We start from the raw sequence: 25,972 nt of genomic DNA, 5'->3' as shown, positions 1-25,972 counted from the left end.
TGGAATATTTTGTCATAGTGCAGATTATAATTGTTTTAGGCCTACACATAAAATAGGATACCAGTGTAATTATGTGTTGCAAGTTTACTTATTCATGGGTTTCTTACTCGAGAAATATAATGTTTCTTACTCGAGAAATATATGTACCAATGGTTGGCTATTGATACGTTTATATGTAGAATTTCACGGCGGATGTGGAATTATATCTCAATAATAATATGTAAAATTTTAAAACCATTTGATCAGTTAAGATACATGGATTGAAACACTGTGTATGTCCAATGGCGACTAAGTAAAACCCACAAGGAATCTCCTATTACTGTGAAGGTGTTTTTCGCTTAACGGATTCTAATAAAACTTTAATATCATATTTATTTATTTAGTGCTGAAGGGTTTGCTCAAACAATAGCCTTCTGAAAAGATATTGATGTCAGTTCTTCATTACGCTTATATTCTTTGCCAAGCATCAACTGGAATCTACGCGGACAAGCTTGGAAATCCTGCAGCTAATTACCTTATTCGAAAGGTGAATATGAGGCACCAATGTTGACTTGTAATTACGGGAAAATCCTAAGACTAATAAGACGAAAACCAAGAGAAGAACACTGGGAAACAGCTGAAATGCAGAGGTTAAACCCGGAACCCCATGAGAACGTCTAAGCCAAGAAATAGGGAAGACATCAGAAAACAAGTGGGTATTGAGGTCACCATTCGTCCTTGTTATGTCTTGTTCCCTCATTGTAGTATCGTTTACGTAAAACCGTGTGGTTACGACGCTGCAACATGCGTTTCTTAAACAGCACGGCCTTGCGTGAACAATACAAGCATGAAAAATGTTGTAAAATTATACCTCAAAAATTAACCATGTAACATAAACTCTGTTTAAATGATTTTTTAAATCTATTGTAAAATTAACTAAGTGTTGAAAGAAGTTAAAATAAAGTGTACGTAGTAGTATATATTAGAAAGTATAACAAGAGACCACACTTAAAGTGAAGAACTAACATTTGATGATGTCGTTAGGCTATAACAAATTAGAAGAAACTTCTATGTGTTGAATTTCCCAATGGGAACTATATTTTTTTATTATTACCCGATTAATGCGTTAATTATTGTATGAGTATTTACTTCAAAGAACGCGTGATTCTGCCTCGCTATTTTTATTGCAGGAAGTAAATGGCAAATTGGTTATCGAGCATTACAATGAGCTGCCCAGTACAGATACAACCGAGTAGCATCTATTTTCATCATATCTCAACCAACGAAGAGTATTCACCATAGACTCCAGGCAATTTTCATCCCAACTTCGTCTACGAAAAGAACAGTTACCTTTGATCGTTGTTTCTTCGACCATGAACCATATTACGTATCAGGTAACACTATATTTGAACCTCAGTATCAAGTGCTTTAACGAACCATATAAACACATAAATGTTGAGAAACCTATCAGGCAGTAAAAGATATAAATACATAGATATCGCCTTTGATACTCACTATGGACCCCAGAATAATTTGACAGTATAGTGATGATATTTGAAGCTAAACGATATTTAACGATATTTGAAGTTAAATGATATTTAAAGACATTTGAAGATATTTGAAGCTGAAGTTAAAGACAATTTGAAGTTTAATTCTGAGAACCCCATTGATCAGCACACGATAAACGATATTTAACAATATTTGAAGTTAAATGATATTTAAAGACATTCGAAGATATTTGAAGTAAAGTTAAAGACAATTTGAAGTTTAATTCTGAGAACCCCATCGGGCAGTACAAGATAAACGATATTTAACGATATTTGAAGTTAAATGATATTTGAAGATTTTTGAAGTTGAACTTAAAGACAATATATTAAAAGAGTCACTATAGTATGACGACAACCCGTTTCAAATCCAAACTTCAATTACCCCGTGATTAACCGAGGAATCACCGCAAAGGCTAATCGACGCAAGCCATGAGCTAACAATTTTATAAAAGGCACAAATGAACAATTTTAACTCGAGAATACATTCTCTATGTACCCCAAAATATCCTAAACAATCATATGCTGAGAAGAAATACGCCAACACCTGTTGTGGGAAGCATCATTTCTCAGCTGCCTATTAGAAAAAACTTGCCATGTAAAAACAACCAGACTCGAACTGTTCCATGAAAAAACCATAACGTAAATGCTTCAAAATTCTTGCCAAGACAATAAGAGTGAAGGACAATAATTTACAACAGAAGGATTGAGTACATTAAGGACTTTGAAGGTGATGAATAGATGTGAATCTACATATGTTACTTCCTAATAAACTTTGATAATTCAAGAATCCGAATAGTGAAGGTGTTTTAAAATTACCAGTGAACATGGTAAACACAATATTGTGTTTTTTAAATCGTTTTTTTATGTTGTGTTAGATGTAGAAAAAAATCCTTAATATAGTAGCTAGCCTAGAACCATGAATAATCTTAGCCCGGTAGATGAATTTTAGATAAGGATGTAGAATAAAATAAGAAAAATAATAGAGAAAATTATTAGCAATCCTAATGAGCAGTTACTAATGACGAGACGTCATTAATTGAGGGGAAGGGTGATATGTACCATGAGTAAGATGCGATGTATTTAAAATAACAAAATAAAGTTCCTTCTTTCTAAAGATAATTCCGATTTCCTATAATTAAGTTAAACCTAGTTTCAAAAATGAAGTCCTTAATCAGCAAAGAGAAAAAGCGCAGTCACCTCAGACAAAGAACAGCACTATCCAGGCTTAAGATTTCACTAAGAGAGTGAGAAATAAAAAATATGCTACGTAAAATATTTCTCAGGAAGTTTAAATGGCAAAAACCGTGTGAACGCCTGAATCATCAGAAATATTCAAAAGAAATTATTGGAGGAAAGATTTACATCCTTGGTCCTCTTGGGCCAATGGCGAGCCAGTCCTCATGGCGCAGGACTGAAAAGCTATGTTTTGATAGTGGGGTAGATGTGCTTTTTAAGATGATTAGTAAGTCAGATTGGGAAGGATTCGTAAGTCAGATTTGATAGGATTGGTAAATCAGATTGGGGAGGATTCAGACGAAATTTTTATATTCTTGTCACCGTTATTGTCATTTGAAGTGATCCATTGCTATGCATCTAAGTATTTAAGTTCAATAAATCTATTGTCTTTTTTATCTGTGTTTATTTCATTTTATATGTCTGCATCCAGTCTGATAATAGGTAATTAGTTCGTATGTCTCCAAGGTAAATGCTCCCAAGGGAATCAGATCACCAGATAGTTCGAGAAAGAAGAGGCCACGTTTTTTCATCCCTACAAACACCAAAAGTCGTTATCGCCACAGCTTAGAAAAATGTTTCTAACCCCTGTTAGCCTATAAGTATTCGTATCTCTGAAGTCAGATCAGGTCGTGCCGTGGAAACAAAGCTCTGAGACGTCAGATTTCTATCACCACAAATATAACAAATTTTTTCTATCGCTACATGGTCAAATATGGCTCTGAAGCATGGACGCTCCGAAAAGCGGATGAAGATTTACTAGATGTTTTCCAGAGAAATTGCTTAAGGATTGTTCTGAGTACCCGGCTGACTGACCGTATTTCAAACAATAGGCTATACGAAAAATGTGGTTCAATACCGCTCTCTAGGGCTATAATGAAAGAAAGGCTGATGTGGCTAGGGCACGTTGCGCGGATGAAGGATGACAGATTGCCGAAGATTGTTCTTTTTGGCCAACCATCTAGGGCTAAACGGAAAGCAAGTTGTCCTCGTCGGGGGTGGGATGACGTCATAAAGAAAGATTTAAAGGAAATGGGAACTTCGTGGGCGGGTGTAAAAAGGGAGGCATTGAATAGATTGGGGTGGAGGAGGAGCGTGCGTAGCTGTGTTGGCCTCAGGCGGCTTGGTGCTGCGATGAGTTGTTATTAGTAGTAGTAGTAGTATTAGTTTATCTCTCAGACCTAAAGATCAGAGAAGCCATATTGTTTCTTAATTCTCCTTTTTGTGGATCAATAATTCCCCGTCGATTATGTAAATCAATTTCTCTGAAATCTAGTTCCCCTTTGTGGATCAATCAATTTCTCAAAAATCTGTTCCCCTTCCATTATGTAAATCAGTTTCTCAGAAATTCTCTCCCCTTTGCGGATCAATAAACCATGAATAGATTATCCTCAGTGAGAAAAACCATGAAAAAACATTCTCAGTGAGAAAAACCATAAAAACATGCATAAATTATGTGTAATCAGTATCTATTGGGGCCTCCCTACTCATGTTCACTAGAAAAATGGAGCTTTATGCCCTTGCCCTAAAGTCTTTCGTCCAGAAATTATGACCTTTTATCCCCAGCAATGAAGATCTTACGCTTTATGATCTTATATCCTTAACAATGAATGTATGTGTGCTCTAAGGAGACAGGCAAACAAGGTAATAAAATGTTTGGGGCTTAAACAATCAAGTATCTTCCGGACAGTCTACTTCTTGCCTGAACAGGCCTACACTCTAGACGTTACGGCCCAGGAAGAAGTATTTATGTAATATCGAAAGTATTCGTTTCCCTTTCCTGCAAATTGCACGAAGAAGGAGTTTCTTATTTCCGCCACTTCGTCAGTAAAATGTCAAAAACTACCCTACATAGCAAACGCCAGGGTAATTACTTGCAAAACAAACTAAATTTTATCAAGCAAAAACAATGCACAAATTTAAATAGTGTTTATCCGTTCTCACCGTGTTTATCATAGTGTTTATCATAGTGTTTATCCGTCATCATAAAACAGAAACAGAGGTCTTTATTGTTATTTCTTTCAAAACTCGTTTTTATCCATGATTACTATGGGCTTTGGTCTGGTCTTTTCTAAGTTACAGCAAATAATTTCTGAGACCATACTGGCTAATCATGATAAAACGAAAAAATAGTAAAAAAGAGAAAAACGAGGTTTATACATGCCAGTGAAAAATATGGACTAAAAATTTTAGTTGTGTTTTGTTTTAAGGTTTGAAATTTTTTTTATAGTATCTTTAGATTTTTATTAGTAAATTTTATGTTATTATCTTGCACTGAGGACGGTCAAGCGGAGGTATTGACCGACATATTTGCATTTTAATCCATATTTTTCACTGGCTTGTATAATCCTCGTTTTTCTCTTTTTTAATATTTTATCGTTTTAAGTTGCAGCCGTAGCAAACTTTATTTGAAACTAGTTTTCTGTGTTCGTTTTTAGCACCATGCATGGGCTATGCTAAATGCAAATTCATTGTTTTCATGATGTCATGAATGATCATGAGTTCTTTCTGATCTTAAAAATGGGCCCTCAGTTATACCCCTATGATGTTCTGATAGCCCGCTCGTCCTGGAGGGAAAAAAGAAAGGGAGATACATCTGTGCTACAAACAGGAAAAAAAAATTTCTTGTTGTTCAAGGGGGAAGGACTGTAATTCCCATAAACAAGGTTTTCTACTATGCTGATTCCAATGGGGCACTTTTCTTTTCGATCAGACACCATTTTCGAAAGGTTTTAGGCTTTTCTTTAAGATCACCAAATGTTTCTTTTCGTTATAAATTTTACTTTTAATATTAACCTAAATAACAGTTATCATTTCTGAATCAGTGTCCGATGGTGAGTTTTTCCTCATGACGGAGTTATTTTCAAAAAGAATTTGAAACTTTTCATCACTAACAAAGAATTGAGTATGATTTCTGTACTAAATTTTTGAAACCTGATGATGGGACTGCATGAGTAATATTCAGATACATCCTCAGGCCTAAAATTACTTATATGTTATCAGTTGCTATTGCAAAGTGGCTAAAGGACTCTCCTCCTGACAAGGAACATAAAATTTCGAGTTGCTCTTTAGTAACAATTTGGTCTTATCACGTTTAATACACGTTAGAACTTGTTAGCACATAAGTGTGTTGTATCATCTTACATATGATGATCTATTTTAATATTTTGGTTACTATGGGCTGGAGTTCGTTCTTTACTGTAATTACTGTTATTATTGAAGCAAAGGGACGGCAGATTTCCTAAATAGGGTTTTAGGACAAGTCGATCTAATAGTGTACTTCTTTTTTTGATCTGAAATATTTTTAGGAGTTAGGGGCCATTGTATTTCTTAGTATTGGATATGATCGTCTCTTACTAGGTTGATGGCTACCGCTGCAACCCGGATAATGCTTCACTGAAGCTAAGGCCACTAATATTAAATAGCATTTCAGTTACTTTGAGCACGCTTTTGTTCTTTCTTATAATAATATAAACAACTACTACAGGATTGTAGAAAAATGTAGTTTTTCGTAAGAAATTGATTTTATTTTTTAATTGGGTTTGTGAATTACAAATGTTTTTTAAATAAATAAATTTTCTTTCCAATGAGCTATTAAACAGCTTTCTATGATGTTCCGATGCCCTGCTAGTTTAGGAGAAATTTCGGAAAAAAGATGTTTTTTATACATAATATCGTTGTTCAGCAAATAAAGCAAATGTTCTTCTTTTTTTTCAAGCCACTAGACTTTCCTTGTCATTCAAGCCAAGACAGTTTCCCATACAGAGGTTATGGACAGGAAAGTTATAATAGTGTGCTTTTTGTTTTTATCTGACACTATTTTTATGAGTTATGGGCTATTCTATTTCTTAGTATTTGACGTCATCGTCTCTTACTATGTTGCAAGCTACCACCGCAACCCGTATTGGATGACAAAGCAAACTTGCACATATCATGTTTGTACGACCCTACTATTTCTTTTTTTCTAAGTGCAAATTTTTTTTGTCTCTCAAAATATGTCAATTACTTACTTATTTGGTCATGCTTTAATATATTTCTCCTATAATAAGCCAGTTTGTCTTTTATCTGTTGTTGTGCATAATTAACTTAAAAAAAAAACATTAAAATGGAAGAAAGGAAATTTGAGTCATGGAAGTAAGACACATATTGCATCAAACCCTGATTCTTTTGATGGAAATTTCATTAGTCTTGATGATCTATAAAGGATTGATGGTAGTGACCAATTGTAACCCAGTTACGGTTGTTTTAACTGGAAGTATGGAGCCAGCTATCCATCCTGGTGATATAATCTTCACATCAAATCATGAAGAAAAAATAAGAGTAGGTGAAATTGTAGTTTTCAAAATCAAAGGGCGTGATATTCCTATTGTACATCGGGTTATAAATGTCCATGAAGGAGAAAATGGTACTGCTAAATTTCTGACCAAAGGTGACAATAATCCATTCAACGACAGAAAACTTTACGCTCTTGGACAGGCTTGGCTAAACAGAGATGACGTCATTGGTAAGGTAAAGGGTTTACTCCCTTACTGTGGAATGCCAAGTTTAATTGTTCACGAGTATCCAATATTTTGGTATCTTTTCCTTGGTCTCGTCTTTGGAAAACCTTTTACGTGGTTAAAGAAACTGAGGACATTTGCCAATTTTTGACTTTTCTGTAATTTAATTTTCTCCAAAGTAAACCCATTCCAAGAAAAGAAGGACATCTAATTCTAGTCAGTAAATGTGTCTACCGAGAAACAGTTTTGTCCTTGATTTTTTTTTTCCAGAATGAAACTAAAGGATGGTATTAGGAAACAGTTTCATTCTAAAAACTAAATTACAAAACGGTCCGTGGCAACAAACTGTAAGTAGGGAGTAAGTAGGAAGCCCAATAGTGACCAAAACTCTGAAAAACAGAATTCTCATAACAAAAGATATGTCAAATAGTTGGCATATTTCTTATTACGATGACTCCAAATATATAAGTTTCATTAAGTTTAGTGTCACCTATCAAAGGCTACAAGCGTGAGAAGCTTGTCTGATCTGCGATAAAGAAGGGAAAAGGGAGACCACCCATAACTGGAATAAATAATCGTCTTTTCGGTATTGCTCGAGTCCTGATCAAGCTATCTAAACGCTTGAAAAATCAACCAATATTTTAGACATTCTAATTTCTCCTGTAAATTTTACCGATTTCTAGCGCTGTTACTTTTTTTTGAACTGGCGAAATATCTAGAGATAGTCATTTTGTCTTAGTTATCACGGAACCCTCCATAACTTGGACATAATGATAAAGTAAACTGGGAAATAATGTTATCTCAAGGGTAGGCGCAAATTTCTTCTACATAATTCTATTGAACTTTCAAGTATTAACATACAAATCTAAACAATATTCAAAAACGTCATAAAGCTATGGTGATCTCCAGTTAGATATTTCTTAAAATACATTACTAAAAGACTCTTTTGTTAGAACTATGAACAAATTCACTCAAATCTTCTTGAAAACCAATTAATTGGCAGCTTTTTTTGTTCCTCCTGACGCAACTCGTAATCTCAGCTTAAGAACTACACAACTCTTCTCTTCTACAGATTTCTCTTCAGTCCATAGAAATTTTCGCCCTTCATTAAGTTTTTTCTATTGAAAAAAAACTAAAGATTTGCCCAATTCTCTAGATTTACAAAATACATTTTGCCAACCCTCACCCCCCCCCCCATCCCATCTTAAAGCTTTGTGAAAGCACGTCAGTAAAGACTGATATAAAAAAACACAAAAATTTCTCATTTTTAATCCGCAATATTTCTGTTACATGGGAGCTTGTCCCTGAGTGCAAGCATGTTTTGATTCACCCCTTTGCAGGTTAATTTCAAAGAATTCAATATATTAGATGGTGTTTTCTTTCAGCAACCCTACTCAAACTATAAATAAAGATTTAATAAAATTATTTTTTTTAGGCGAAAAATGCCAGGCAATTCCGGTGAAGTTTTAGGCAACAAGATTGGAAGGAGCATGGAACTCCCAGAATTTAAGAAGGAAGACATTCTAATGAACTAACTGGAGAAAGCTCTTTTGCCACCCTCTTTCCCAAATATAGAGATAAATGTCTACGAGAATACTGGCCACTTGTTCAAACAGTAGCTGCAGAGCATGAGCTGAAGGCAGAGTTAGATGTAATCGAAGGTTCTATGACCGTTACTACAACAAGAAAGAGTTAGGACCCATACATTATTCTGAAGTTTTTTTTTTAATTTTTGTGGTTTTGTGTTTATCAATTCTAAAAGTAGAATTGTTGCAGAAACGCAATAAATATTTTTGCACTTTATTTAATAATTTCAGAAATTTTGAACTGAGGTAATTTTTTGTGAAGAATTATTTCAGTTCAATAACAAGGAAACTAATATCTTATAGTAACAGTTGTATACATGTGACATATATTCTAAATTTTCCCTTAATTTTTTTATTTTTCCATTTAATACTACTGGTATGACGTCGTTATATACCGACAGTGCTGAAAATATCACAATCATTATAAAGGCATTTTTTTTTACGCCATCTATGGTTATAACCTACGATTATTACATCATTCTTGTGTATGAAAATGCAATTTATCGTAAAGAAATTATTTTATTTTCAATATTATTTATTATTAATTAAAAAAGGCACTAAATTTAGAAACACTCTTTAAAAAGAGTCTTTAAAAAGCTTTCTATGATGTTCGAATGCCCAGCTAGCTGTGGAGGAAAAAAAAAGAAAAAGACACTTTTGATGCAAAATATAGTGGTTGTAGTCACTTTACTTTTTTTCAAGCCAATGGATTTCCTTTCTTTTTTATGCCAAGGGATTGTAAGTTTCCTATATAGGGCTTCTGGCCAAGATGGTTTGAATCATTTACTTTTAGTTTGTGATCAGACACCATTTTTAGGGGGTTTCAGGCGATTTTCTTACTATGGGGCGCGTTCGTCTCTTACTAGCTTGGAGCTACCGCTTCAACCACAATTTAATTTGATTATTAGTCCCGTCATAAAACCACATGAAACAGAAGAAAAATAACGAACAAAGAACGAAGTCACTTTACAAAATACAAACAGCATTGTGAGAATACAAAATACATGGCCATTGTGAGAGCGTTCATACAACTTTTTCCATAATTTCACTTCTGCTGAAGATAATAAGTGTAAGTGCCCTCCTTATCAGGGCTAGAATTTTGGTAGCGTGTTATAACTGAAGCGTTTGGTAAGATCGGTGCTCAAAATCCGGTGACAACTGATATTTATTATTAAATAGAGTAAAAGGAAAAAAATTTTTAATTCTTATTATTCCGAATTCTTGCAATACCTCTTCTAGGTCGGCTAATCGTATATTGTGTGTGTCCTGGTTCAATCCACCTTGTTTAACCAAAAAAGGATTAATTTAGTTCTAGGCTATCAATATATCTAATTTCAAGCGTTACTCTTGAATAATTAGACAAGGCTTGGGTACTAAGGTAGTTAAAATCCTTCACTTCAAGCTATTGTTTCTCGAAACTAGGAATAACCTTTTGATTATATCTCAAATTATTTGTTTAAACTACACCAAGCTCTTATTTTTATACTTTGAAAAAGAGGTTAGTGCTTTTTCAACCTTCGATAAACTTAAACTTTACCAGGGAAGATTGAATCGATCAGGACGGAAAGGGATTGAAATTCTTAATCTGACAATATAATTTCTCTTTCTTCCCTAACCTATCTGTATAACATCGAGGTCGCCTTTATATAAATAGTCGACATGGGTTAACAAATGCAAGAGTGGCTAAAAAGAGGAATGAGGTCCCCTTTCGTATAAACGTTTTTCTTAAAAATAAGTTTTTTTACGACTGAAATCAAGGAACAGCAATAAAACTTAAAACTAACAGACATTAATCCATATACGTGGGAGAGAGGTGCTGCCCCTTCGTCGGCCCTCTCTCTTTACGTTAAAATTTTACTTTTTCTCATAATTCTTTAGAAAGACTGGTGAAACACGAGAGCCGTTGAATTTTGATAAGAACTGTTTAATGAGACTTTAAGACAGCCCCCCCCTAATTTTTCATACTATCAGCTAAAAAAATCTTGTTTTTTTTATTTATTTTGAGCTCAATACTTTAGTAACAAAAGAGAAACGCAATGCAATTCCTCATTCAATACTCTTTGTAAATATATTAATCATTACCGCTTGTTATATAAAAAAAACAATAAATAAGAATACATAAATGAGGCTCGTCTTTCCAAACACTTATGAATTAACTTGGAATTCGACCCCTCATTTAAAATTTCTTCAATTTATTTTCTTAAACCTAATAAATTGAAAATAAGTTAAGATTTACTCGTTTTATTTTTAAAAAAACATCCAGATACCTTGCTATTCTACAAATAAATTGAGGTGACGTGCTATTGAAGACGCCTGGAAGTATCAAGCCATTTTTCCCAAATATACATCCACTTATCGTAGAGAGCCCGTGGCACCTGCTCAAGCAATACATTAAATAATCCTCTTTAACTCTGCAAAGTGGGCAAGTATATCTGCTTCATTGGGATATCTTTCTTTAGAATATCTTTTAAATCTTGAGTTAATTGGCAGCCAGTTATCCCTGAGTTGCATCCACAATGTCAAATATCTAGCAGGCATATTCAGCTTAAGGTAGAACTCCTGCCCATAAACCACCTTATAAAACTTTTATGTTTCTGATTTTCTTATCTCCTCGCTCCATTTTTGGACCATTTGATTCTACTATCTTAATTTCATTCTCCTAACTTGCATTTATATCCATTGGTCCTCTACCTTCATTCCAAAGAAAAGAAAATCCTGTTTTGTCTAAAATGTCTTTTATTTTTAGTGGCCATGATCTTTTTTTCCTCTGCGAGAGTGAATCTTCATAAGCTGCATTAAGTAACCTGTCACTCGGTAATTGGACGACTCTCAACCAAAATTTAATAATTGAGACTAATTTGTAAGTTTTTAGTGGCCATATACATAGATATCCACTTAAAACTGCCCTAGGTATGGCATATGTATGGATGATGGATAGACTTATCTATCAATAAATGAAATGACATCATTTTTATACAATCATAATAGGGCTCATCCCCAAATTCCTTCTCAATTACTCGGACTAAATGTCTTGGCTTCTTCTAAAAATAGCCCTGACTTGATGCTAGCAAAATATTCCCCTCGCTACTTGATTTCTTAGGATTGTTCTGGATTTCTAAAGGATTGTTCTGGATTTCTATTTTAAAATCCTATTCTCAGCGGTTTTTGATATAATACAATTAAAAATCACGTTAAATTCACTTAATATAGATTTCCTATAAATTGGATACCTGTTATTAAGTGCAATTTCAATTTAATTCAGTCCTGCTGACAAATCTAATATGGGGTTAACTGTCAAAAACGGGTTGCCAAATCTGTCAATAATTTCTGTCAATGGCAAATCATATTCTGACAGAATTCTAACACATCTCTCTATGTAGGTCAAGTTTCTGGAGAAACAATATATATGTATCCTCTGTAATGCATATTATTTCTGGTCGGAGTCCAATAGTATCCCAAATATGGAGATGAAATCGCACCTTTACCGTTTCCCCAACTGAATTCTGGCAAATTTCTTCCGTTTCATATTTTCCTGAAATCTTTTAATAGTGAAAATCACGATTAACATACTTATATCATCTTCATTTCGTATTTCGACAATATCACAAGGGAATATTTTTTAAATTATATTTTATGTCAATTCAAGACAATAGAACAAAAAAAGTTCAAAAAATTTCCAAGTCCAAAATATTCCAAGTTTCCAAAAATTCCAAAATATTCCAAATATTCCAACAAACATTATTGTTCTAACAGTAAAAATCACAACTAACAGATTTATATCATTCTCGTCTCGTATTTCAAATTACTAAATGTGATTTTTTTTTTTAGTATATATACATATATTCGTTTTAAGTTTTAATGTCGCTCCTTACTTTCGGTTATAAAAAGTTTTTTTTTTATTTAGTTTATGAATGTTTTTCAACTAATGGAGGTTTGAATTTGGCTCACCGTACATGAAAATTGAAAACAAAATTTGTATATTAGTTTTGACAGATTTATTCCGTCTATCAGGTTGCACCCTCCTCAATACCTTTCTATTACGCTAAAGTTGTTAGCACTTTTAAAAAACCTTCCTATTCTAATTAAACGGCCCCCGTGTTTCATCAGATGCTCTTAAAAAATAGGGACAAACAGTCAAATCTTAGCTTAAAGAGCAAGGTATTGAGGAGGGGAAACTCTTCATATATGAAATAATCTCTGTTTATTTTTCAAATAATGTGTGTAAATCGAGCTCACCGTTTTATGAAATATGTCCCTCCTCATCATGGAAAACTTCTCCATGGAAATTTCATCCAACGTAAAGTCCCCCCCCTCTGTCAAATTTCCTTCAGACAGTTCCATCCCCGCTGAGAATCCCCCTTCCTTTAAAATTGCTTGCGGACGATTCAGCCAGAAAAATTCTGCTTAGCCTTCTTTGATTTGAATTTGACTTTAATCTCTAATATGTTTCTTGATTATTCCAGAAATACCATGGAAATTATTTCCCGAATATTAAACACGCGGATAAAAGGCCCTGGATAATTTCCGTGAAACATCTCCAAATGAAAAATTTGGCAAAGAGAATGTAAAACAATCAAAGAGTTTCATATAGAAACTCGATCAAATCCCCTAGTGTAATAATTCCCCAATAATATTTACCTCCTCCCAGAAACTTCCCTCCCCAAGGAAGATTCTCCCTATAAAAATCAATCTCAAACACAAACCCTCCCCCCCCCCAAGAAAAAAAAATGTCTGTGTACTTCCCAATAACAAATTGTATACGTAAACAATGAGTGAATTTCATAACTTACGGGCCTCTCCCCACACGGAGAGGCCTGTATCTCAAAATTTTGATCAGATAACTTAGAGGTAAAAATGGGCGAGGGAGGGGGCCCAGTTACCTTCCAATGTCTTTGGCCACGTAAAAAGGGCGCTAGAACTTTTAATTTCTGTTCAAATGCACTTTCTTCCAATCTTCTAGGACCATTATTTCGATACAATCACCCCCGGGAAGAAAACAAACCAATGAACACGCAACCGTGATCTATTTTCTGGCAAAAAAATTGAAAAATTCCACATTTTTGCATATGGAAGCTTGAAACTTCTACAATAGGGTTCTCTGGTACACTGAAACAGAGGTTGTGATTTTCGTTAAGATGCCTTTTATTTTGGGGTGGCTTCCTTCCTAATTCAAAATCAGGCAAATTTTCTCAGGCTCGTAACTAATGATGGGTAACACTACACAAATTTTATATGTATATATATGGAATCAGCACAATAATCTGATTCTCTTGATGTATCTATTCATATTAAAATCTGTTTTTCTAGATTTTCAGTTACTATTGAGCCGGGTTTGCACCTTAATTACAGTTTGTTACCACGAACTGTTTGATCTGAATATGAATAACAATACCTATTGTAAATTGAGTCAATTTAAGAATATCTTGTACACCTTAATCCGATCTTCACCAAGCAGTGGCCCAAATTGGAGAGAGGATGTTTTGCCCCCCTCCCTCCCAATACATTTCGAAAACAAACGTGTTCAGTATTTTTATTGGAAAGTACCCTTTTTTCGTATTTTCTATGGAAAAAGTCGGATAAAAAACTGCCCTCCTGCCCAAATATTTTTGTGAATAGGTCTCATGGCCACAAGGAAGGATAAGCTAGTGTTCCGGTTATCGGACTGCTAACTCCTTACTTATGGTTTTCAATTCCTTGTACCCCAATGTAGAGGGGGTACTATTTATACCCCCACCCTTCCAGAGAATCAGACTTGTACACAACTTCGTACATATAATACAAAGTAAACATTTAGGTTTATTCTGATTTGACCTTAGCTCTGACTTAGTTGTGATTGCCTGTGCTAGTTTTTGCAGGAACTCTTGTAACTTTTCACAGAATCCCAGCAGCAATTACTGCTACTAAAGTTTTTGCAGCAAAATATACTGGTAAGTAGATTATAACATTGGTATTTGCGTGTAAATCTTAGTTTCTATTCTTTTTGCTGAGGATGATTTTTTGAAAAAAAAAAAACGAAAAAAAACGTCTGAAATACACATCCTTTCAAAGTAATGGCCATACGACTCCAGTGATTTATTATTTATTTCCCCAGAAGCACTTCATATGGAAAGGGTCGTCGTATAAACTTCAAAGGGGGCTCATTCGATTGGAAATCGAGAGTTCTAGTACCCCTTTTTTAAGGGCCAAAGTGATTGGAAGGCAACTAACACCCCTTCCACACCCACCATTTCTCCAAATGCATCCAATCAAAATTTTGAAACAGTCATTTTGTTCTACGAAGTTTTGTTCCAGATAAAAATTATATTTTTGAGTAGGACACTCCCACCACAGCCCTCAGGGCACGGGTGGTACAGGGCATGGGTGGTAAGTTATGCCATGGAGGCATATAAGGTCTTTATAGAATGCTTTGTCGTAGAAACTTCAGATTCGATCGGAGATTCAAAGGGCTAGTGCCCTTTTCAGTAGTCAAAAGTGATTGGAGGACAACTAATCCCCTCTCACGCCCACCTTTTCCAGATACGCATCCAATCAAAATTCTGAGATAGCCATTTTGTTCAACGTAGTTGAAAATTCTGGAAATTAGGTTTATGAGAATGATAACCCCCCCCCCCCTTCCACAACCCTCAGGGCAAGGGTTGTGAGCTATGCCCTGGGGGCATATAAGGTTTTTATAGAAAGCGTTGTCGTAGAAACTTCAAAAAGGGCTCATTCGATTGGAAATTTAAATGGCAAGTGGCGTTTTTAATAGTCGAAAGTGATTGGAAGGCAACTAACACACCTTAAACGCCCACCATTTCCTCAAACGCATCCAATAAAAATTCTGAGATAGCCATTTATTCAACGTATTTGAATGTTCTGGAAAGTATATCTTTGAGCAGCACACTCCTCCCACAGTCTTCAGGGCAAGGGTTTATAAGTTATGCCCTGGGGGCATATATCGTTCTTATGGAAGGAATTCTCGTATAAACTTCAGAGAGGGCTCATTTGATTAGAGATTGAAAGTTGGAGTTGACTTTTTAAGTGTTAAAAGATATCGTAGGGTAACTAGCCCCCCCCCCCAAAAAAAGAAGAAAAAACCTTTTTTCGCAAGTGCATCCGATAAAAATTTTGAGATAGCAATTTTGTTAAAAATAGTTCAAAATCATATAACAAAAACTCCAGTGTCGACACAAGCCCCCAGGTCCCGGGGAAAGGCGTTGTAAGTTATGCCCCGCTGCATATATGGTTTTTATGGAAGGGATACTCGTATAAACTTCAAAGAGGGCTATTTTGATTCAAAATTGAAATTTCTAGTTCACTTTTTAAGAGTCAAAAGAAATTGGAGGGTACCTAGCCCTTTTTTCCTCAGACTCATCCAATTAGAACTTTGAGATAGCCATTCTTTTAAAATAGTTCTAAGACCATATAAAGAAAACTCCGGGGTCGACATAGCCCCCCAGGTCCCGAGGGCAGGCATTGTAAGTTATGCTCTGGGGGAATATATAGTTCTCATGGAAGGGATGCTCGTAAGAACTACAAACCCAAAAACGTCTATATACTTCCCAATAACCAATACTATATGTAAGCAATTGGCAAAGCTAACTTGCAGCCCTTTCCCCTGGGGACTGTAGAGGAATACTTCGTTCACAAAGACATAGTTATTAGATTTTTCGACTATGTTGAACAAAATAGCTATCTCAAGATTTTGATAAGGTAACTTTGGGAAAAAGATGAGCGTGGGAGGGGGCCTAGTTGCCCTCCAGTTTTTTGTCAATTAAAAATGGCACTAGAACTTTTAACTTCCGTTCAAACGAGCCCTCTCGCAACATTCTAAGATCGCTGGGTCGATACGACTAACCCAGGAGAAAAAAAACAAAAAAAAAAAAAAATAAACACGCATCCGTGATCTTTCTTCTGGTAAAAAATAAAAAATTTCACATTTTTGCAGAAGGGGGCTTGAAACCTCTACAGTAGGGTTCTCTGATACGCTGAATCTGATGATGTGAATTTCATTAAGATTCTATGACTTTTAAGAGGTGTTTTCCACCTTTTTTGAAAATGAAGCAAATTTTCTGAGGCTTCTAACTTTCGATGGGTATGACTAAACTTGATGAAATTTATATATTTAAAATCGGCATAAAAATTCGATACTTTTGATGTATCTATTGGTGTCAAATATCCCTTTTTTAGAGTTTCGATTACTATGGCTCCGGGTCACTCCTTACTTACAGTTCGTTACCACGAACTGTTTGATAATTTTCAACAGAAGTTTGATTTCAAGCTCAGCAATAGACCGACAATAATTCTCATTAATTATTCCCACTTCGGATTTTCAATGTAATTGTAATGACGTATGGAGTCTAGAAAACATTTTGACCCCGGCAAATGCTCTAAAGTATTGTGAATAGAAGGAAGAAACTGTGCCAGTATTGTGAGATAACTCGGGAATCTCCCTTTTGTCATAAGCTCCTTCCTCGTCCCTATACCTCGAAAGAAAATCATGTTCGTGGGGGAATAAAAGACAATGCCTATTTTAGCACAAACAGAGACAGATGATATCCAACTTTGGGTACATTTGGTTTCAGGGAAGGAAATGGAAATTTTAATAATGCTACAATTCTATGAGTATAATAATCCAGTTATAGCTAATACGGGTCATAGTCATGAAATGGCCCGTAACTTAAACATGATAATCACATGATGGTAAGACAAAAAACCTTACTGATATTGTTAATAAGACTGGCGAGATTGATACAAGACACTCCGATATATATGAAAGTACAGTTATTGATGTTAAAAGTAACCTAGTGGTCACCACCTAGTCGTGTCTAGGTTAAATTTAAAGCTGAAATTTAGGAAGAATAGCTATCTTCCGGGTATTTATGATGCTCATAAACTCCAGGATGAGAATTTGAGAGGTTTTTCTTTTTAAACAGTTAAATGGAAAACTGGAGGGCTTAGTACCAATTTTAATCTATCAACTATGCACCCAATTACATTAATCATTAGGTTTAAGCTTAGTAAAGTAAAGTGGCGGTTTGTACAAAATGTTCCTGAGTAACCGTTCTTACGATAATTAGAGTGTGAATTAAGACGATGTGAAAGGGAGGTTATGAATAAAATTGCTGAGGATTATGAAAATGTAGCGAGACAGATCAATAATAAGATATTGTATTGGCTTGTTAAGAATAGAGAGGAAGAAGTCAGTCTGGATTTGTCCCAATATAAGGATGTAGCTAGATCTACTTCCTTAAAAATTGTTCCTTGTCACAAGTTTCCCCGTGATGTCAATTCTTCCTTAGGCAACTACAATTTTCAAATCTGGGTTCAGCTTTGAAAACTTGACTCACTGATTGTTCCATTATCATCCTAATTCCAAGGTCTTCGAGAGCGGTAAGGCAATATCACCAAGTCTCAAGCATCAGTGTGGCACAGGGCAGCAATGTAATGCAGAAATTTTCGTCAAATGCCTGATTGCTAAAAAGTTAGAAAAGGGAGAGGGGGTGAAGTGAAGAAATTTTCCCTAGAGGTTTTTGACTCTTGATGGCTCTGCCTACTTGCACATGTTCTTACAAAAATACTTGAAGAAAGGTCTTATAGCTTATTTATTTCCTTCAGTTTTCACCTTGAGTAATGACAATTTGCAATAGAAAGTGACTCATAAAAAGCAATAGAAAGTGTTTAACACTATTATGACTGGGTTCCAAATTTACAAATTGAGTGCAAACCTCGTAAATGGTAAAAGAAAATATTAACAAATATGAAACTATTTGAAGAACTACTTCAGCTTTACTAGTGATGCTGCCTACTAAGTTACCTAAGCTGATGGTTTCATTGACCTAGGTAGCACTTATTTCTAGTTCTCATTTATTCTTATTTAAGCCACTTTAGTCTTCTTCACCTGTCCCCCCGTTCTCGTACCCCGTTCCTTCCTCGTACCCTGAACTCTTAAAAACCTTCAAAATCATTCGTTTCATTCTCGTTTAGGACAATCAAATCGTCTACATAATCTATTTCCAGGATTTTTACCTTCCAACTCATTATTATATTCTTTAAAAACTTTGCACTGGACGCTGCTTTCTATGATGGCGTCATCAAGACAATATTATTAAAATCACTTAAATATGAGCATGAATTTTCAAGTGACACTCTTAAACAGCTCTCCCCCCTGCTTTACATGCCAAGGACCTTACATGACTTTACATGTCTAGTTGTCCTAATAATCTTGTCTCATTTGGTTGTCCCGTTTGTTCATTTTAAGCAATTGTTAATTTACGTTTTTGTCTTCTAGATATTATGAAACTGCTAGAAACACCTTTTTTTTGGGAGGGGGGGGCTGAAAACACCCCCGAAATTTTTGTCGATCCGTAAAAATGTAATAAAAACGTTCAAAACCAGAACAACCCTCCCCTCTACAGATACTGCTTTTGTCACCATTCTCTTATGATTATAAAAGTAGTATAATTCAGGGTTCATTTTTGAGTAGTATCATAGCTATTTATATAAAAGAATACGAAATAAAATAAAAATAATATAGTCTCTTTTTATCTGGGATCTTGTCTATTTGTCCATGCAACTGTATTTAAAATTCGTCTCAAGCACTGCAATCTCTACCCTTCGGTTCAAAGAATTTACTCACATGTTTCCGTATTCAACATGAGTACTTCTTGTATCAATGACCAATGAAATTATTTTCTAACTGATTATAGTTTTAACTGAATAGACTATCTAAAAATGTATTCAATTATTCATTTTGGCTTTGATCACTAAACAAGGAGGTCAAAATTTGATCCTAAAATAAGGCAGATATTCAAAAAGACGCATATAATATGGCTAACAGAATGCTTAACTCTCACAAAACCTCTGTAAAAGGACACTTCTTTTTTAAACAGCAGCTGAAATGAGAATTGGCAGAACAGGCTTTCTATGAATTAAATCATACCGCTGAACATTTTGCTTTGGCCACAATTTATTGGTAAAATATTATATACAATAAATTGCACAATTAGAGTTTAATTCCAAAATTACAACCACTTAACTAAATGATCTATAATATAAGCTAAACATTTCGACTTAAAACAAGGGCAACAATTTAGACTTTGAAAAATTGGTTTGTGTATTGTCATTAAAAAAAAAATTGACTGTTTTTGATGTTTTCATCGAAAATTTTTTGATAAAAACAAATAAAGTCAACATCCTAGATTTTGAAACATGATTTTTTGCATCTTCATTAAACAAGAAATTACCTCCTCCCCCCCGCCCCGAAGGCACCTACGCAGGGGAAGGGGGCGGCTCCGGGCCCACCCCCACCACGAAAGCTCATGACTTTTTTCTCTTTTCCCATAGTTTTCTGATACTTATCACAGAATAAGGGATTTGAAGAATTTGCCCCCCCCCCGAAAAAAAATCCTGCGTACGTGCCTGACCCCCCTCCCAGATTTTCGTGACTTGGTGCCCCTGACTTAGATACAATAGAGAAACGTCTAATTTCATCACTACTTCATCTGGTTATACAATAAATAGTAAATAATACACGATAGGTAGTATCACGCAACAATACTTCAAAACGTAAAGTAATAACAGAAAAGTAACAGAATGTCTAAATAAAATCAGGTAAAATGGACGATAGAGAACATTAGATATGCAGTGAAAACATGCCATAAAAAATCAAACACATCCGTCAGCCGATTTCTTCTTGAGATCTCCCTTCTTGGTAAACCTTGTCGCAGCACTCGCTGAGGAAAACGTACTGAAAGAAGACCAGTTAAATAACCGAGACACAGAAGCAGTTTGAATCATGACGCAGCGAAAAGGTAAGGAGGAGAAGGAGGATCTTCGTAAGATTAAAACTTAAAACAAAAGGTAGAAAAAAAAAATCAAAATTGAGATGAAAGTTTTTTCCAGTCTTGTTCCCATCTTTCCCAAACAAACGTTCCGGTCTTACACAGAAATGCTTGCAATCGTAAACCCATACCATAAAATAAACATCAAGTTATTTTTCAAAATCAGACACGAAGAGAAACTGTATAAAGGAAAGAGAAAGAAAGAGAGGTAGACTAGGAACAGGTAGATTAAATAAAAATTAAAGGGGAACATGGATGAAATGAAAAAGAAAAATCTTGAACATTTGGGGGAGGGGTATACCTAAGAGGCGCCCTCCGTGCGTGCACAAATAGCAGGGCTTTGATGTTTTCTAAGATTACATTGATCAAACTCATTTCAAATCCAACCGACTTTGCTCCTTTGCTCTCTCTTATTCATACACGATCTAGGAGTTTCTTTTTTATGGCTAGAAAATACTTAAGAATAATACTTAACACCTCTATTGATTCACTATCTGTTTCTATTCCTAGATCTGTTTGTATCACTATACTGTATTTTATTTAAAAAGAGCAATTTCAGTTTGCCAGATGCAAAATTCTTTCGTTTCTTTTTATTTTTTGTAACGCCTTTTTTTTATCTTTTATTTATTTTCAATTCAATTCAAACTTTTTATTTCCTCCGAATACGAAGAGTAAAAAATAAATAAATAATAACCGCTAATCAACAGGCCATAAAATTATTTTAAACTATATAACAACAAATACGCAAAGGCCTTCAATCAAAATTACCACACAATTAACACTTCATTCAATAGATAATAAATTAACACTTCACAAATTATCCCTTAATAAGAAATTAAATCAAATAAAATAAATTAAGCTTCGTGCGCAGCTCTATATAAATTATGAGAAAAACATTTAATTTGGATAAAAAATTCTCTTGCTTTTTCTCCAAAACATCAACAGGATTTTTTATTTTATATGAATTCATTAAAAAAGCATTTGATTCTGATTTAGAAAAGCGGCAGAGAAACTTAGCAAAATTTAAAAATGGGGTATTTACATGTGCAATATTAATATTTCTAAAAAACGGGATAAGCGATGAAAAAACAGATAACTTAGGAAAAGCGACTGTATTATATCCCCGAGCCAGTGATTTCTAAGAAAGAAGATCACGAAGACAAATTACTGCCCCGAAACTAGACGCTATTCTACTTTTAACTGCTTTAGAAATAGAAGCACGGCATAGAGCTAAAGTTGGTCCATAAGGCACACCAAGATATAAAAAAGATTCCAAAGGTTTTAAAGTGCTATCATAAATACAACCATAAATTTCTAAATTAACGAGATGATTAGCTTTAGGACCAAGAATTAAAAACTGACGCTTTTCAGGGTAGAAACGAAGTCAATGCCCACTAAAAACCTTTGCTAAGGAATCTACATTTTGTTGAAGTGACTTAAGCGATCGACTCAAAAGGAGTAGATCATCTGCGTAAGCAATCCACGACAGAACATAACCTTTACCATAAATAAAAGTCAACTGAATTTGATCAAATAGTCCCGAAACAGTAATATTGAAAATCAAAGGAGAAATAATGCTTCCTTGTCTCAGCCCCCTACATAACTTAACTTTATAATCACAAAACTGATTCTTCCACTTAATACGAATACGAGATGAGCCATACCACTTTTTTAAAACCAAAACTACCGGTAGTGGGACATTATTTTTCAGAAGCGCAGTCATAGCCCAAGAATGAATAATTGATTCATACGCCGCCACAAAATCTAACGCAAGTTTATAAACTCTATCACAATGCTTACAAAAGGATGTTATTCTTGAAAGGAGGGTATGAGCAAAATCCAAGCTTAGCCCCTTACGGAACCCAATTTGATTCAGGCCTTGGTTACAAGACTCCAAATACTTTAATAAAACTAACTCAAAAACTTTGCTAATCTGGCACGAAACAGTAATCGGCCTGTAATCAGAACATCGATTCGTAATCCCTCCTTTTTTTGAAAGGGGTGAAGTGGTAGCACGAGAAAAGCTAGTTGGAAGAATTCCAGAAGAAAGAATAGTAGTAAAAAGAGTAGCGAGGAGAAAGATTGCTTTGGGGGATGCCCATTTTATATGGTTTGAATGTATACCATCATGATCAAAAGAATGCTTACTTTTTAGAGCTGTAATTGCTACCGTTACATCATCAACAGAAACAGATATTTTACTATTTGGGCGGGGCTTTGAAATTTCTTCCGATAATAAAGAGTCAAGCCATGATTCAACTGCCACATCACTGGATGGAAAAACTTGATTATAATGAGTTATCCAATCATCTAGTTTCAGATAACTATTAGAATCTGGTGAACAATTGTTATTACGACGTCTAGAATTAACCAAACTCCAAAGCTCATTCTTATCACTAGTAATCCTTGAACCAATTTCATCTTTTATAATTTCATTATGCAAACGCAACTCGGCCCGAAAAACGCGTTTAGTTAATTTCATACCATCATAAAATGGTCCAGGTCGCAGTTTTCCCGCGCAATTCCAAAGGTAACAAGCTTGAGATGCATTCTTTTGGCTTTGCTTTAAAATCGGGTTAAGGTTCCAACCTAAAACACGAGATCCTCGACGGAAAGAATCGGTTCTAAATGCTTTATTAGCCCCGACTTTTAAACTATGAACAATTTCAAGGTAAAATAGATCAATATCAATTTGATCAACATCCTTAGAATAATTTACAATTATTTTAGCTAAAAGTGCATCTGATTCTTCATGATATTTGCATATTTTTTCCCGATCCCAGATCATTTATTTACAATTTGACTAGAACGATAGATAATTTTAAAAGATGGAATTTGAATATTTAAATGAAAAGAAAGGTAAAAATGGTCACTAATAGGCATATCCAACTCAACATGAACAGGCTGTGGTAATAACGCTGCATTTAAAACCAGCACATGGTCTAGATTAGAGCAAGAACCAGAATTATGGACATACGTTAAATCCGCATCTTTTGAAACTATAGTAAAAACCGAAAACAAAGATAAAAGAGCGGACATCAGAGATAGCAATGTTGCAGTTAAAATCCCCGCAAATAAGCCACTGGAAATCTGATGGAACTTTCGCCACACATTGCGATAATTCTAAACATGCAAAATTGAAATCAAAATCCGAATCAATAGTATGATAATTTGTTGGTAAATAGCGCGAAAAAACAATAATCCCTGGGATTCGGACAGCAACAAAATAACGATTAACGGCAAACACTGAAACAGGAATATTCTCTCGAATAAAAATGCAAACGCCTCCTGATGGGCGTCCACCTGTAGGTGTAGCTGGAGATATAAAACACTTAAACTGCTGGGACAGGCTTGAAAGAAGACTAGTAGAGTGCTCCAGAATGTGAAGCTCTTGCAGATAAAAAATATCCGGATCGCGCAAAATAGACTACAATACATGTTCTATATCACCAAATCCACTCAGATTCAGAGATATAATCTTTGCACTAATCATTTTTTACTCTTTGCAACTTTTTCGGTCAACCGTTTTCAGCAAAATCTAAATCCAGTATGCTCATGAAATCCACAATGGAAGCAACGAGGTTCATTCTGGCAAGGGTTGTTCCTAGAATGAGAGTGTCCACTACCGAGGCACTTGAGACAACGTTCCACGCTAGAGCAGCCCGACAATATATGCTCTAGTGACCTGCGTTTGCAGCACCTTTGCGGTAAAAACTTATAATCAGTAAGCTGGAAATGTTTGTTGCCAATGTGAATCCCATGACGCAAATAATGAGACTTGGCCGTCGCTAAACGAAAGTATTCACGATATGATTTTGAAACACCGATGCGCTGTATCTCTTCGATACCTTGGTTAGAAGCACACACATTCTCTGGATTGATTGGGAAGTCCACTCGTGATAATAAACCGACAATTCTCGAATTGCGAACCTCAGTTTTACCGACCTTTTCATTAAAACAGGCTTTCAAGTTTTCGGCGTTTTGTCTTTTCGTATGAATGACCCATTTCTGTTGCTGGGATCCTGATTCCTTAGAAAGTGAAATCCGCACTATACCATCAGCTCCATCCAACGATTTCAGAAAAGTTTCACACTTTAAGGGATCATCACAATCTTGTGGTGGTGAATCTACTACAAGACCCACTGTTTCTGACTCGTTATTCAGCGGATGCCAGGATTTATCATTGAGTTTTTCTTTATTTATGCAGCTCAAAACCTCGCTCTGTACTCCGTCACAACACTCTTTCACCAAAGCAGGAGTCTCCGCTACCTTACTTGTGACGTAATCAAGTTTATCAATTATGCTAAAAAGATGCCGGTCCCAGGTTTGAATGGCACGGCTAAAGTGAGCATTTTGATCAGTATCTATCGCAGGTATCGCATCACTTGCAGTCATAACAAATTTCACATTTGTCAAGCAAGGAGTTGCATCTTCAGAAATAAGGATGTCTAAAATATCCTGTGACAGGCTTTGCTTAGCAGAGGGGCCACGACTTGCAAGGAGTTTATGCGTGGGGTTTACTAGAGATGTTAGGAGTCTTCTAGTTTAATCAAGGAGATAATTACAATAAAAGTTTGTGCACGAAGATATACAGGTGGCGAACCGAAATTCCTGACTGTAGACAGTACCGGAAAAAACTTAAAACTGATGAATAAACAAGAGTTTCTGAAGGAGGTGGGATCTGCGGGGAAGCAGGTTTATCAGAAAATATCTCGCAGCAGTCAGAGCACTGATATATTATAATACTGTCTTTCTCAATACTCTGAAGAATTTCACAGCGGTTATGGCAGAGGCGACCACAGCCCCCAGCAGATGTGTTGCAAATAACTGTTCCTCTGGTTGCGAGGCTGAGGCTCTCTTTGCAAACTTTGCACCCCGTCTTGTACAACTTTTCAGAAGTCACGGCAGCCATTTATCAATTAACAATAATAACATATAAATATTGACTTGGTACTATGCGCTAAGTAAATGGAAGGGGGTTACCCCAAACCACTACCCCGCCTTCGCCTGAGTAAAACTATTACCAAACAAAATCTCTGCTTACGGAAGGTGTTCTCTTCGGTGATCTTATATAAAAAAACAGTTCATATACGCTCACAATCTATCACCGCGGATCGCGCCAAAATTCATTTCATTTCACATAGAATCCTCCTTCGCGCAATTTAATTTACAGTAATTTATTTCCAACTTAATCCTTATTCCAAACTAAGTCACTGAATTAAATTCGAGCTCAAGCAGTGAATTAATGAATATCAGTAATCTAGGTAAAGTTCAGGTCAATTCACCAAAAGTCCACTGTTATTTAT

General features: G+C 35.3%; 1 protein-coding gene and 1 pseudogene across 1 annotated transcript in view; one reads left to right on the top strand and one right to left on the bottom strand.

The window, feature by feature from the left end:
* The first annotated feature begins 6,968 nt into the window (after window positions 1-6,968).
* Window positions 6,969-7,409, top strand: LOC148942627 (signal peptidase complex catalytic subunit SEC11C pseudogene; annotated as a pseudogene).
* Window positions 7,410-19,759: 12,350 nt separating this feature from the next.
* Window positions 19,760-25,972, bottom strand: part of Snx27 (sorting nexin 27) — a 73,985-nt gene continuing 67,772 nt past the window's right edge. The window contains exon 10 of the mRNA XM_089102611.1: window positions 19,760-20,572. Coding sequence (XP_088958737.1) covers window positions 20,504-20,572 — 69 coding nt within the window. The 3' untranslated portion in view covers window positions 19,760-20,503. The remainder of the gene's footprint in view (window positions 20,573-25,972) is intronic.

Source organism: Artemia sp. Qi Xiang Cuo, chromosome 16 (genome assembly GCF_049724085.1).
Source record: "Artemia sp. Qi Xiang Cuo chromosome 16, ASM4972408v1, whole genome shotgun sequence".
NCBI lineage: Eukaryota > Metazoa > Arthropoda > Branchiopoda > Anostraca > Artemiidae > Artemia > Artemia sp. Qi Xiang Cuo.
This window is presented reverse-complemented; position numbering and strand designations above follow the sequence as displayed.